This window comes from Lichenostomus cassidix, chromosome 12 (assembly GCF_008360975.1).
Source record: "Lichenostomus cassidix isolate B80296 chromosome 12, HeHo_3.0, whole genome shotgun sequence".
Lineage (NCBI taxonomy): Eukaryota > Metazoa > Chordata > Aves > Passeriformes > Meliphagidae > Lichenostomus > Lichenostomus cassidix.
The window spans coordinates 12,291,467-12,307,079 of record NC_139493.1 but is presented as its reverse complement, the minus strand read 5'-3'; the positions used below and the strand labels follow the sequence as shown (position 1 = coordinate 12,307,079).

The window sequence follows — 15,613 nt, the reverse complement described above, 5'->3', positions numbered from 1 at the left end:
TGTTCTTTTCAAAGAGGTTGGTACAGGAAGAGGAATTGAAAATCAATTTCAACATGTTCTTTATGTTGTTAGTCACCCCCATGAAATGTTATAAATGATTCTAACACATCATTTTTGCATCCCAAAACTTTTACATTTATAATTCTGAATATTAATAGAAAAACCAAGTTTCTCAGCCAGTATATCACTTTTCCATTTACTTAGAGTAATGAGTTACTGCAAAAACATATTTGAGATTTCATACAAAGACTTCTGAACTAATGTCCAAAGCAAATATACATCCAAAAATGGAATATTGAAATCAATGTACCTTCTTTGTTACTCATATAATCCAAACTAATTATTATCTATTAAGAGACAGACACTGGATTTATAAAATCCAGTTTTAACTATGTATTTACCACAATGTTCATGCATGCTGAACTCATTTGCTTATAACAGAAGTCACTGGCAAAATCAGGCCTTTAATTTGCACTTCCTTTTAAGACTGAAATGAAAGACCATCATTAATGAATTTCAGGCAGCATTGCCAACTCACAAGTTATCCCAAGTCTCACGGCATTTTTCTTAAATATCTACATTCCAGACTCATAGAATTATGCAAAAATATCAGTTTTCACTTTTTAAATTACTATTTTTATCTTTTTTTATTGTGGGAGGAAAAGCCACAACACTTTAGTAATATTACATATCAAAAAGAGTTAAAAAAGCTCCCAACTCAGGACTAAGACAGCTGTTTCATCACATTTTGTCATATCTGCTGATGCAACTTATATTTTCCTTAAGGTGATTGTGAAATTATGGCCTAATAACAACCAACAGAATAATTGGTTTTAAAGTTTGAGAAGGAAAACATTTTACATTAGCCTTGGACAGTTTGCCTTGGACTTCTCTTTGTCAGTTTATTCCATGCACTTTGAATCTCCTAAAACACACGCACACCCTCCGCTTTTTAAAGAGCAATATTCAGTTCTTACTATTCAGCAATGCTACACTTAATTTTTTTAATCAACATTACATAAAAAAACAGACCAGGAGAAATAAATACTAATTATTCCTAGCTACATAACAAAATTAACTGACATATTAAAGGAAGCATTTAATGACTAAACAGTAAAAGCCATAAATCAACCCTGGTAGGCAGCTGAGTGTCACAGCTGCTTGTTCACTCCCCCTCAGTGGGATGGGTGAGAGAACCAGAGGGCAGAAGTGGGAAAACTCATTGTTTGAGATAAAGTCAGTGTAATATGTAAAGCAGAGCTGCACATGCAAGCAAAGAAATATGGAATTCCTCCACTGCTTCCCATGGGCAGGGAGATGCCAAGCTGTTTTCAGGAGAGCAGGGCTTCATCATGCACCAGAGTTATTTGGGAAGACAACTGCTGTGACTCTGAATATCCTCCCTTCAGTTTGCTGAGGCTGAGCTTGACATGATGGTGTGGAATATCCCTGTGGTGAATTTGGGTCAGCTGTCCCTGCTATGCTCCCTCCCAGCCTCTTGTCCACCCCCACCCCTTGTTGGGCTGGGAGCAGAGGGAGAAACTGAGAAAGCTTTGGCTCTGTAAGCACTGCTGGACAACAGCTAAAACATCAGTGTGTTATCAACACTGTTTCGATCTGAAATTCAAAACACAGCACCAGACAGGCTTCTAGGGCAAACATTAACTCCCTCCCTGCCATACCCAGTACAGAACTTCATGCTATCAAAATAACACAGGAAAGCATGCAAAGGCCATACCTTCATCTCAATAACTGTTTGCAGAGCCTTCGTCTTTGCTGGCTCAGGCTGAAGTTGGGTTCTTCTGTGCAATTCCTGTGGAGGGACACGATAGAAGTAAGCTTGACGACTCATCTTTCCATTATTTTAATCACTCAGATGAACTCATTACAACAAAATAAAAGTCTGGTGAAGAGAAGCATGTAACTCCAAGTGCCACAGGTGCCTCCCTGGCTGTAATTCCTCTGGCATCACTGCAGTCCCTATCTCATGTTACAGTCAACTCTGACAGCACATGCGCTATTTCTGAAACCCCTTATCAATAATTAATGTCAAGCGTGACAACCCAGCAAGGAATTTCTGACTCCAAATACAATGCTGCTGTCGATGCTTTAACACCAAAACTTAATTTAATTGTGTTACTAATTCAAACACTGGTAAGTGTTAAATCTTCTACTGCAGTTTCTTAATTTTTCCTCTAATGTCTGAAATAAGCAATTTAAAGACATTATATTCAAATTTGACATTTTAAGGATAGTAATTATGTAGTGGGCTGACGCAGCACACAGTACAGCAGCAATTACATTTCAGTTTTCACATTTTCCTACTGTTTTTTATGCATCTTAATCCACAGGCGAAAGGAAAATGGATTGCATTAGTTAAGACATACAGTTAAAAGAACAAATACATGCTGGTCTTTATAAAAATAACAATAAAAAACCCCCACAAAAGTATGAAGACAGCAGCACTCAATCTCCTGAAACAAGAGTTGTATATCTTGGTATGATATATCTCAAAAAAACCTCACATAACTACCTGGGAAAAGATGTAGTAAAGGCACGGTGACATAACACTTTCATTTGAGAATCTGGTGATGCTTATTTCCTTCCCATAAACCATCAGAGAAGTTTATTATTAAATAAACCCTGAAACAAGACAGATAGAGTCCCATTTGTATTCCTTTGGAGTCTTTCTGCACTAAAGGACAGAGCTGCCACCCTTGATGAGTTTATGTCCCACTTCTTTCTACTGCAGTGCTCCACATACACTCCCAAACTAACCTTATAGCCATGAAAAAGACATTTAAGCTTGAGGCCAAGAAGCCAAGGTCATTCACCTGGGCCTTGCCTACCTTATAACCCACAAGTTTAAAAGTCAATTTTTTGTATCACAAGCTATCAATCAGTTTCTTCTTCTGGGTAGCAACAAACATATTGCTTATCCATGACTGTGCTAAACAACTGTTCTCCTAAGTAGTAGGAGTGATTTACTGTATGTTATTAAACTAAAGGCTACTGCTAATAAACATCTTTATAAAATAGATTAAAAAAATGTGTGGCCTAATAGATTAGAATAACCGAAAAAGACAAGTTAATATACCTAAAGCTAAGTAAGTCTGAATACTTTTTTATTAGATTAAGTATATTGCAGGTATGATATCATTTAAATATATGTGTGTATATATATGTATATATAAATATAGTTGCAGGTAGTTTAAATATATATATGTACATCTATTTAATCTACCTCTAACAGATAACAGTGAACTTACACTTTTAAGTATTTTTCAAATGCCTTGGCATTTATGAAATTCTTTCTACATTTATTAAATAGAATCTCTGCTTAGTCCTTTTTCCTTGTTTTTTTTAAATATGAATCTCCATATTATTAAAAAAAAAATCTTTGCAAATCACCTATGCAAGGAGTCTCTCAATCACCACCAGCTGTTTGTCTGAGATGAAACAAGTACCTTCACTGCACAAATGTTGTAAAAAATAAGAGTATGTCATGGATTTGTCATACAGTTATACAAAAGTCATTCCACTATCAGATCAGCAAAAATTACAGCTAATTCTAAGACCAGACTTTGCTCCCCAAGGCCATATAAACTGAGCTGGAATATAAACAGGATTCCACACATTACCCAGGGAGACAAACCAGAGTTTCCACCCCCTTAGCCAAAGATGAATAGATTGCCAAAGATGCATATTCCGAGATGTCTATCATAGCATGAAGCCTTGCCTCATAATACTTTTCCTGTTTGCTTTATGAATCAATCTGATGCTGGCTGACTTAAAAGCTTTTCTTCTCTATCCCTGATGGTAAAATGAAGCAGACTTCAGGATTCTGGAGAAGATCAGAAAATGACTCCCACTTTATTATTTTGTGTGGGTTTTCTTCCAATCAGATTCAAATGTTTGGAGACTCCCACAAGGCTCAGTTCTTGAATTTATGTTGTTCTATGTACATGCTTTTTCGTTTGGGGTACCTGATTCAGGGATATATTTTTGGGGTACTAATTTAAGGATACACTTTATGTGCATGATACCCTACACTGGTTGTTTTACTATCTGAGGTCATCTGGAGGCTTTCAAATTTGCCTGATCAGCTAAGCAAGAGATATTCTGGAGATTTTAGAAAGTCCTCATAGCCTAAGGAAACCACATTTTTATCCATTACATCATTTCTAGAATGATGCGTTTTTCTTGTTTTCAGTTTGTTTTAATAAAAAGCCCAAGGAGACAAATAAGAAAATGGGAGGGGGAGGAAAAAAAACTTATCAGGGATAGTTCCTTTTAACCTAAACTGTACTCACTGAAAGTCCTGATACTTATATCCACAACAAAGTACTCATGTCATCATCTCTGCAACAATCAAAGCCTATGCTAAAAATCTCTCAGAGATGCTATCATTTATAAAAGCATATATATTCTTTATATCCCTCTACATGACATCTGCAATTAGTAGTATTTCTGAGTAACCACTTTGCACATCCAAATTAATTACAATTCTGTGTAACCAAATGCCCACACCTTGTATTTCATGATGTTCAGTTGTCAAGGTGATTAACACACCCCCACAAAACTGACAGGTAATCACATCTTCACAGTAACTTTAATAGTCTTTGCTTTTAGACTAAAATGAGTCTCAACCCAAACTTGGCCATTATTTTGTCCTTTCACAATATTAGGTTAGCATCTTTTATTGGCTCAGAAGTAACTTTAGCACACAATTTTACCACTAATTTAAACACCAAAAAAAAATCCAAAGAGGAGAAAGATTATATTGTATAATCCTAAAGTATTGGTAGAAGATGAATTCTACTCTTTTGTTCAGAAATTGATAAGAAGATCCTGTACAATTTTGTCATTATTCACTGGTGCTGAAAATCCCCACTACATAGCATAATTTGAACCCAATACTAATTACCCAAATAAGACTGTGGTTTGATCCCAATTTTATCAAAAGACAATTCATTCCTTGGCTGCAGGAAAGTCAGGGTGCTGCAAACTGATCCTTCTTTACTCTGTTTCTGAAGTATTTTATTATGGCTCCCAAGACATCAGAGACTATGTTGTTCTCATTCGATGATACCAACACTGTCAATGTAATTCAAGATTTTACCTTTATTTAGGTAGAACTGCCTAAATAATGACACAAAGTGCTATAAAGGAAATGTTCAGAAAAACAGGCAATTTAGAGATGGTGTGAAACTATCAGTGAGCATCGGCATTTCAACTGGTATTCATCTACTGATTAAAGAATGTAAGGAAAGTGGAATCATAAACTAGATGTTTAAAAATTAACACAAAATTCAAGATTTCTGAAAAATAAAGACATGAAAAGAATAAAACCATCAACCAAATAAACAGTGGAAGAAAAAAGAAAAATTATTTTAAAAGGCAGCATAAAAACTGGCATGAGAAACCATTGTGTCAGTAAATCCAGCTTTTTGCCATCATAGACAAAATGCACAAATCTATAAATCACAGCAGGCAATGGTGTAGGAGCTGCTAGTTCTCTCAAACACCTCAAGGCACACTGGTTCCATTCTCCTGGAAAAGAAAGCCTTGGTAGTTCTTCTACAGGATCAGTTTGTCTGAACTTTAAAATTTAGATCAGCAGTATTTTAATATTTCGATCAATCATTTAAGTAAAAGCACAGCACTTACCTAAAGTGTCTAAACAGTAGTGTTTCTTCAGCCAAAAATACCATTAGAAACACTGATCAAATTCGATTTAACCAGAATATTAGAAAAATGTAACATGCAGGAATTAATTCATTCTTAACATTAAGTCTTATCTGCTCTCCTCTGTTTTCTAACTATTCACATCTACCCCCAGCCAAAATCGTTTCATAGTAATTTCAATGAAAGTATTTAAGAAATCCTGATCAAACTCTTTATCCTTCTGGAAACCATAAACTGACAAGACAAAATTCCCATGTCTGTCTCCAGTGAGCAGGAAAAAGGAGCCCTGTTATTGGAAAGGATTCTAAAAATCATGTTACCATGGACTGTCTTAAAAATTCACCATTACAGGTATTTGAACTCTAGGAGAACCTGATAAAAAAATTTTGTCAAATCCCAACAAATCTTATAGCTTGAAGAAATGAAAATGTGCATATATGGACATGAAATGAAAAATTGCAGGAAATATGAAGAGCCGATAGCTACAAAAGTTCTGCAGAGTTTCTTTGTAAATTAGGTGTATTTAAATTTGTAAAGTTCTCGCAGTTAAGCAAAATACTCAGATACATGCCTAATTCTCTCTCCATTTATCATTTTAAATAAACAGATATGAGTTTTGATGAATAGGAATGAAATTGCATTAATCAGGCACCAACACTAAACTATAAAACAAAGATCAATCGTCCATCACCATGGATAAGTCCAATAATCTCAATGGCCTCTGTATTACTCTTGAACAATGAGTCTAACACCACTCCTGGCCTACATTAAAAAACTTGGAGACATAAAAAGTAGGAGAAAGAAAGGAGGAGTTTTTACACCAGTTGAAATCCACCATATTCAATCATTAGCCAAAGTACTTCTTTGCAATGATCAAACTTCCATTTTTTCCTGAATTCATGCACGTAAGAGAGACTTAGAATGTTTTACTGAAGTGCCTAAAGGCAGACTGTGAGGAAAAATAATCTGAGCATTAAGAAACTCAGCTTTCCTTTGACTTGTATGTCAAAAAACACCTAAAGCAACCACGTGTGTTGTCATACTGGAAGAGTGTCTTCTGGCAAGAGACCACATAGAAAAAGTTTCAAGTGAAAACGCGATTTGTATATGGAGCTTGAAATGCATGTGGGACAATTTAGTTTGTAATTGAAAGCACACAGAATGTTTCCTGAAAGGGGCTACTGAAACTCTGCTTTTACCAGAATTCTTGAAAATTTATTTCTTTTCTTTATAGAAGGAATAAAACTTCTAGGGGATCATTTCTTTTTTGCACAGTATCATTAATCTCTTTTCCTCTTACCAAAATTACTTCTCCAAATTTAGGAAAAGGTGAAAAGTTATTGCTTCACACATAGCTTCAGAAAAAGAAACTTTAATGATGAACAGTTTTCTCCCATTTCACCATTTTCTTTAAGAACCCATACCATTCCTGCAGCAAAGGAAGCCAATATATTTGTTTTCAGGGTAGCCAATGAGAATCACAAAACAGAAGTTTCAACTGCTGCTTACACTTCTGCAAAGCAAATATACTGTAGAAACATCTTGGCTAAAAATCTTTCTCTTAGCATTGCATTTAAAGTTTTAAAACTGCATGGGAAAACATGCCAATTTTTTTTTTATGCTAAATGTTTAAATAGACATTTATTAATAACCCAGGTGCACTAGAAAGAGTCACTTAATTTGCAGTAGGAAACATGAATGGAACATTGTTGGGAGTTATAAACCAAGATTTTTAGGTATTTGGGTTTGGGTGTGGGGATCTTTTTTTAGAAGACTATCTTTTATTAAAATCACATCTTCAAATTCTTAAAATGTAAAATCTTTATTGTAACAAATCCTTGGGTAATCCACACTGTTTAAAAAATCCTTATCCAACAAATCCATGATTTTAAAGACTTATTTCCACTGCTTCCCTCCCATTTAGAATCCTGAGCACACAAAAGAAATTTTTTAATAAGGTTGAAAAAGAAAGCAATATCACATCAGTTTTACAATAAGTGTAACACTAACCATGGAGTAATAATGGAATTCCACCTTAGGGTGTAACTAAGAATAGACTTCCCTTGCTCCTGCCATCAAAAGCACACAGGCAAAGCTTAAAAGGGTAAAGCCACGGCAAAGATTACCAAATACAACCCTAAAACAATGAACACAGAGTAGAGATGGTGCTGTGTGCCAGCTCCACTTGTCATGGAAAACAAAAAACCAAAACCATTTAAACGTGGACGATACTGTGCGGTAAGATGTTACCAGCAGAGCCAACATAGAGTGCTTGTTGTACTTCTGTAGGCCAGTTCATCTAAGTACAGGAAAACAGTTTTCCAATAGTTCTTCCCATATTCATACAGCTAACCTCCTGACAGTTTCCTTAAGCAAGCTGAAACCCAAGGGTTCTGTTCTAGAAAAACAAAAAGACAAAGGGTGATATCCTGTTAAGCGCTTTCCCCACCTTTCAAGCTATGCACACACCCAGCAATACTTGCTTAATTTCTACTCTGCACCAGCCTCCTCTTCAGCCTGAACGCAGATGAAAAACAGCATAAATTATTAAATTAAGAACTTACTTCTTAAATAGCAGCAAAATAGCCCTATGAAAACCAGAGTCACACTTGACAACTCAGAGCCAGAAGTATGACATATTTCACACACTTGCTGCACAGATCTCCTAAGGTTACTGAAGAATGTGTTAGCTGGTGTTAACAAGCACAGAACTTCAAACATGCTGTTCACTTGTCTGGTAGAAATCCTTTTATAAACTTAGCATTGATAAAACATCAATCACTGCAAACAGCCTGAGCCAGCCCAGGGGAGTGTTGGCATTCTCTGTGGGATGCACAGTCCTGTGTTGCAGTAACACTTTCAATTCATTAGCACGGGACTTTATTCTGAAAAGCATAGTTGCATCTATTAACTTCAATACTTACTAATGGATATGCTGGGGTTTTGTTACCTTTTCCAGCCTACTGTTTCATGTCTCTTTTCCCTTCACGTGGACTTGGTGAAATCACTAGCTAAAATTATTTATGGTTTTGATTTTCGGTTCCCTAATTCTCCAGGAAGTGCTTTTCTAAATATGGCTGGGTTTTACTTACATGCATTTAAAATTACTGCTGGCTTAGGCTATTTAGTATTTAAACTTAATCAGCAAAGCCAGCAAACATCAGAATTAATAAGACTTCAAATGTTTAAGTTCTTTGTGGTACAGCAAGTTTTCTTTAAATGCAAATAACGTTTTGTGATGATATTTGTGGTGTTTGTCAGAGGCCCATATTTCATCCCTACATTCCCAAGTGTTGTATATAGCTGTTATGTTATGCAAATGTATGGCAGAGAGGGACATGAGAGCACTAACCTAAAGAGATAAAACATGGACAGTTTTTCACACAATTTGGGTGTTGGGCACGCTTTGGCAGGTGGGCATTTTGCTTTGTTTTTTTAAAAAAGAAACTTGTAAACAGCATGCTTTTTAACTTAAAGCTAAAATGTTATACTTGCCAAAAGAACTCACCACACCACAGCCCCACTAAAAAAAAAAGGAAGAAAGTATTTTGCACTGACCTTTGTAAAAAAACATCCTATTTGTGTACCTACTAGAAACTGAATTCAAGGCACGCACAATTTAATGCAGCTCTGCCTATCAGTTGAGATTTACCAACCATGTCAATCTTTCTCAAAAGTGAAGAGGTAGGGCCAATGTCTAAACATATGAGAATGGAGAACACTTATTTCACTCTGAAACATAGTCTGCAGAAGAGCCAAAACCCAATATCGCAGGAATATATTGAAATCAGAGAAATAGAATTGATTGTATATGAGAATATTGAAGTGAAGCAAACAACACCAATGTCCTCTACAACAGCCTTGCTGTACAGACTGTGTGTGTTACAACTACAGAGAAGAACTGTTCAAGTCCCATAGGAAGCAACCTGCACAGGTAGTTATTGTCACATAATTGAGTATTTATCATTCTATGAGGTTTGACAGGAGTCTGTTAAATGGGAAATTCATACATCAGCTCACAATTATAATTTAAAAATAAATAAATAAAATCCACTTAGCACCTGCTCCAATTCTCTTTCCATTGCCTGGGAAACTAAGTGTTGCTTGGTAACTTGAATCCATCTGTTCAAATTTCCTCTACCAGTCTTCCCTTTTTATCAGAACAGAAAAAAACCACTCAACTAAAAATATGATCAGGAAAAAAAAACCCACCAACATGTTTTATCACTGCATAAAAGATACAACAGATCCTTATCTGTTCTAAAATTATGGCAGAGTGAAAAGTCTGATATTGTCTCTTAAAAACAGCAACACTTCACATCACAGATAGTTTTTCTTTAAGAAAGGGAAAAGAAACTTTTTATTTTATTCCTTTTTCTTACCTCAGCGCAATATAAGGAGCAAGACACCACCTCCTCACACAGTTCAAAAGACTTCAGCTTTTCTGTATCTATTTGCTGACATGAATACTTATATACCAGGGGCTGAGGCACAGTTTAAAAAAAGGTTCCCTGTGTATCAAGATAAATGCTGAATGCAGATATCACAAATATCTAAATGCTTCATTTTCTCTAGAGAGTAAAAATACAGACATTTCCCATACGTAAGCAGACACATTCCTACAGCATATTGATCATCCATTAAATCAACCTCTCACTTTAAGGTGGGAAGGTAGGTCAGAACACACATTGTGTTCCACCCAGAGCCACCTCATCCACCCAGTCTGACTGCACAACCCTGGCAGTGCCACTCGAGAGCTGTGACAGTGAAAGACAACTCATGGGACACCTCATGTGCCAGCAGTAGCCAGGACCCACAGATTTAGCAATCCCCAGAAGTGCCTCCTTCCAGCATCAGGAAAGCACACACAGTGCTTGCCTTCAGCTGAGCACCCTCTGAGCAGCACAGGGGATGCACTGCTTCCTAGGGGAGTATTGACAGCAATGTACTCCTTGACATCACAGCTAATTCAGGGTTTTTATTTATAAGAGTTGGATGAACAATTTTAACTCATTTTTTATGAAAATATTTGAGCTAGAGCGATTATTTTTATGCCATTTTGATTCAATTAGCTTGCAATCCCCATGACAGGTAAATGTCACTTATCTCATTAGTGATCAGAGATATGTAGAACAGAAACAGAATCCTCAACCTGACTTAAAAGACTCTTGTAAAAGTCATTTCAGTCAATAAGCTGTTTCTTCAAGGTTTGTCTTGAACTAAACATGTTCTATAGTACAACTACTAGCTAAAATTCCATTTCAGAACAAATGAATATTTGTTCATATGCCAAGTTCATATTTGTTCATATGCTCACAAATGCCAAGAATATAAAATACCAGCAATGTAAATGAGAAATTATATATAATATGTACTACTATAAGCAAAATGACCAATAAAAGTGTTGGTGTTACTTCTCCATTCTAACAACATGAAAAAGATTGTTTTTATGCAAATATAAAGCCACCTGCCATTTGACAAGGAAATTTGCACAGCACAGGGTGGCAGAAGAATCCCCAGTGTTACTATGGAGATTTGATTTGTAAAGTTTCACTTCAAAAGAGCAATTATCTTTGGAAAGCACAGTATGCTGCTAAAGAATCCTTAGCCATAATCAGAAGAGCAAATCTGAAAAATTCTTGATCTCTATTTAGCTCTTAATAAATATATTAATACTTCACATCTACATACCGTTGGTAAAATTAGCAAAATGAAAATTCGTAAGTGCACACTGAATGAATTCTTTGCATAATATTCTATCACCTAAAACTCAGAAAAACAGAGAAAACTGTGGTCTGTGTGCTGACACATGGATTATGATATGCATGACAAGAAAGGAGAACCAACCTTTTACTTACAAGTAAGTTTCAAAAAAAACATCTCACAAACTTATTAATAATGTAGCTCTGAAATAACTGAGCAATACATGCTAAATAAGTGAAAACTATGAAATTTCACTCAATAGTTCCTTGCCAAGTCTTCACTTTAAAGATCATTATATTTTAGGGGATGAAATCATTTTATTTCATCATTTAGTCTTAAGCCTAGTTTTTAGAAAACTTATTAATGCTGTTAATTTGATGAGTATCAAGTTAACAAAAGATTTCTATGCACTGAGGCTGCAATGAGCTATCACCCTTTGCTTAAATATACTTATATTTTATCCATCTGTCAATTCTTGCACTTTTCTTCTGATACTTCTGTTAGGAGTGGCATCTGTCAATGCTGAAGCTTCTCTTTAGGGATTCTATAAACTCATGCTAACTTATTCTTTTCTTTCCATACTCCCTTCACACTACAGAGCAACAACTCTTCACCTCAATACTGCCCAAAATGTTTAATTTCACATTTATTTCATATCTCTTTCTTAAGTTATTATAGGCTCAGACAAGGTCAGTACTAACAATTCTTTCAAATGTGGCAGTTTATTTTCTATGCCTTCCCAAACATCCCTGTGAGGAATTTGATCTAGGCCTTCTGTAAATCATTAGGGAGCTTGGATCTGTCACTGGTTTAAGCACATAGTACTCACTGAAAGTGCCAAATCTTCATTCTAGGTATAAATGCCATTCATATATGTTCCATAGTTTTAATTAGCTGCTTAAGCTACATTTAGAAGCTCTCAACAAATACAGAATGTACCATATTGTCATTAAATGACAAAAATAATCTGCTAAATTACCCAGCAGGTCTATGAATTGGAAGATTTTCCTTAATTTAAATATAGAGTAGGCTGATAATAACCACTACCCAAGCTCTAGTGACATTAGATAACAAAGCTTATAAACACAGACATTTTGGCACAAGATAATTCAAAACAAAGAATTCTAAATAGTTTAAGGGTTAAAAACTATAAGATGTAGGTTAACAGTACAGAGAAGACAGAAACTGTTTGGAGTAAGAACTAAAACCTAGAGAGTATAAAAAGTTAGCTGGTGGAAAATTGCCAACTACATAACTCTGTTGACATATTACAGAAACAATTTATTCCATAGTTTACTTACTGCATTACTTCTTGGTTAAATACTATCTGGTTATTTACAGCTCTCTGTGGACTCTCACAATAGAGTCAGGCAGGTTTTCCAGGCCCCCATGTCTTACCACACAGCCTCCATTTTCAAAATCATTTCTTCACAAATCCTGCCAGCTGATGGACTTATCCCACAAATGTCAAGAATTCTTGGCATCAACTCCTACCTAACAGCAATATCTTCAGGAACAGGTCCACAGTACCTCAGCATGCTAAAGGCTGCATTTACATGCATTGTTCATTTTCTATTTGGATATTGCTCTGTGCAATTTTTCAGAAGACTGGATTGCAAGGCTGAACTTCAGCTCTCGGCAGGTGTCTGTGAACCAATGGTTTGACTTTATTTACACAAGCACAGGTGTAACTCTAGTCAGTGACATCACAGCAGCAAAGGCATTGCAGATTAAATCATATGCAAATCTGTTAAAAGATACTCTGAGGATCTAACTGTGTTTAGAGGCAATAAAAAGGAAATAGGTGTAACACTTTCCTTTAGTAGCCAACATGCCAAAGTAAAGCATCATTCTAAGTTGGAGCTCTTATCTGTAATTGTCTCTTTCACTGCTCAAGTCCTCCACACCCCAAATCTCTGTAAACACACTTTTGGAAGTGTATTATTCCATGAAAAACCTAATGCCAAAGTTTCTTTGCACTTGTAATAAAAACATACTTAAAAATAACTATGTTTTATATACTTTTATTGTAAACTCTTTGTCTTATTGCATTTGGATGACAGCATTTTCTTTAGAACAGTTTACAACATAAGGACATATTTTTATAGGAAAAAAAAGACTGCAACATAATCCTTTTCGCAGGCTTCTTCTGATCCTCTTATTGTTCATGTTTTCTAGGAGGAAACTGATGGTACACAGGATGATCTCATCACAGGGATGATCTAAGAGAAAGAATAGTACAAAGGTGATTTATTTTTTTCACAAAGCAATTAGGTAAAATGATTGTGATTCTGTGCTTTATTTCATTAATATGAATCATGCAGCATTCTAAAAAGCAGCTACTATGTAGGCCTCATATCAAATGGGCAGAATTACAAGCCAAGGAACTGCATCATTACCTGCCTCAATTTAGTCTTTCATGTTGGAATCATCAATTTCTTTTTCTGACCTTCCTCCTATGCAACACATTTCCTACCAGATGTTAGGTATCTGCAAGACAGGAAAAGGGAAAAAGAACCCTAAATTGATTGTAGCTCACAGCATTATCCAACCCCTTAAAACAAAAGGTAAGACAAGAAATTAAAATATAATGACAAAATAAATTTAAGTGAAAAATTAGAAAACAAAAATAATCCCAGGTACATGCACAAATTGTCAGCTCTGTGATCACAAACATAAATACAAGTGTGACTGACAAATGATTCATTCACTGGAGCAAACTTACCACAGAAAGGCTGGTAGGACTTCTGTGGTTCCCCGGAAGGAATGGGCCACCCTGAGGGCCCCCCTTCAGTTCTTCTGCTACACCCTGATGTTCTCCCCAGCTGCAGATGTATGCATACAGAACAATCCCTATATACAGAACAAGTACCATTTTATGGGGTTCTTTTGAATTAATCAATGACTGGTTCACAAAATGAGAAATGGTCAAGTTAATGAGGGTTTTCTTGCTCAGGAAACAGACCTGAATATGATTCAAAATTTCACTTGTTGGTTCGCTTTCCTACCTATACAAAGAACTGAATCTTTATCTCACTTCTTGAGCAATAATAAATGCTATAAAATTTCTGTTAGAATAGCTTTCAAAAACACTTCTTGGACAATCAACTCAATTATCACAGCTTACCTGGTTGTAAACAATTAGTTTGCAATTATTTATTCAAAACAGACGATACTTTACAAGTTAGAATTAAAGATAACGTTTAACACACTGTTTTGCTTATGCATTTCTCAGGGGGTTGACTGTTGTGTTCTTTTGGGGTGGAATTTTTTTCAATAATTAAGATTCATATTAATTACTTTTACCTTAAATTACTTGACACTCTCCAGCCTTATTAATGAGGCAGGTTTTTCCTGATGGCAATATGGGTTTCCAATAGTTGCACACCAAATGTTCTAGGCAGTGTTGAAATGTGGTTATACTCAATTACCAACATTTAAATGTTGAGATGTTTATATCCACATTTGGCTGTCAATCATTATTTACCTAAACACACTTGAATTGTAAAAGTTTCCTTCATCTGCAGATACCAGCTGAGGAAAAAGCAGACTCTGTACTTCTATTATTAGATTAGCTCTATAAGGTCATTAAATATGGATTGAGGTGACAGTAGATCAGAGCTTTCAAGCTTGAGTGAGAAGAGACACTGCCTCAGGGTAAAGCCTAAAGAACAGAGGAACTACTCAGACACAGCAGCAGTAGTGGGATAGAGCAGGCAAATTATTTTCTAGATAACACAGTTTATACAAATAACCTCAAGGGCTTCTCTCACTGTCCAAAGACCTGTGACTTCAGAATCTGAGAAACTCAAATATAAACCAAAAACTCTGGATATTCTCATGGCTGAAAGGTGGGATATCTAAAAAGTAAGTCTCTCAGAGATTTAATTGCAATTTTCAAGTATAGGTACTCAGAATACAACATTTACATGAACACATCCTTGCAATGGTGGCAGGAACTGCAGGAGCCAATCACCTCCTTTCTGCACATGTTCAGAAGTGCCTCTAATACTGCCAGCACTAAGACACCAAGTGTGTCCTCAAAATTAAAAAATATCTGAATCACAGAAGATTCTTCGTATTCCTCTTGGAACTCAGTTGAATGAGGATGTTCAGAGTGTACTCTACCCTTCCATTCCTGAGCAGCTCAGAGACACTTTGACCACCTTCACTGGGGCTGCACATCCTAAAATATCCCGAAATTTCCGCCTGGGAAACACGA

At 35.8% G+C, this 15,613-nt stretch overlaps 1 protein-coding gene across 5 annotated transcripts in view; it reads right to left on the bottom strand.

Annotated features, from left to right (window-relative positions):
- Positions 1–15,613, bottom strand: part of ERC2 (ELKS/RAB6-interacting/CAST family member 2) — a 394,496-nt gene that overhangs the window by 307,517 nt on the left and 71,366 nt on the right. For all 5 annotated transcript variants that reach the window (XR_014854746.1, XR_014854748.1, XR_014854749.1 and 2 more), the window contains one exon: positions 1,739–1,813. Coding sequence is in view for 1 of the 5 variants with exons in the window: in XM_085072716.1 (XP_084928842.1) it covers positions 1,739–1,813 (75 nt within the window). In the remaining 4 variants the exon portion in view is untranslated. The remainder of the gene's footprint in view (positions 1–1,738; positions 1,814–15,613) is intronic.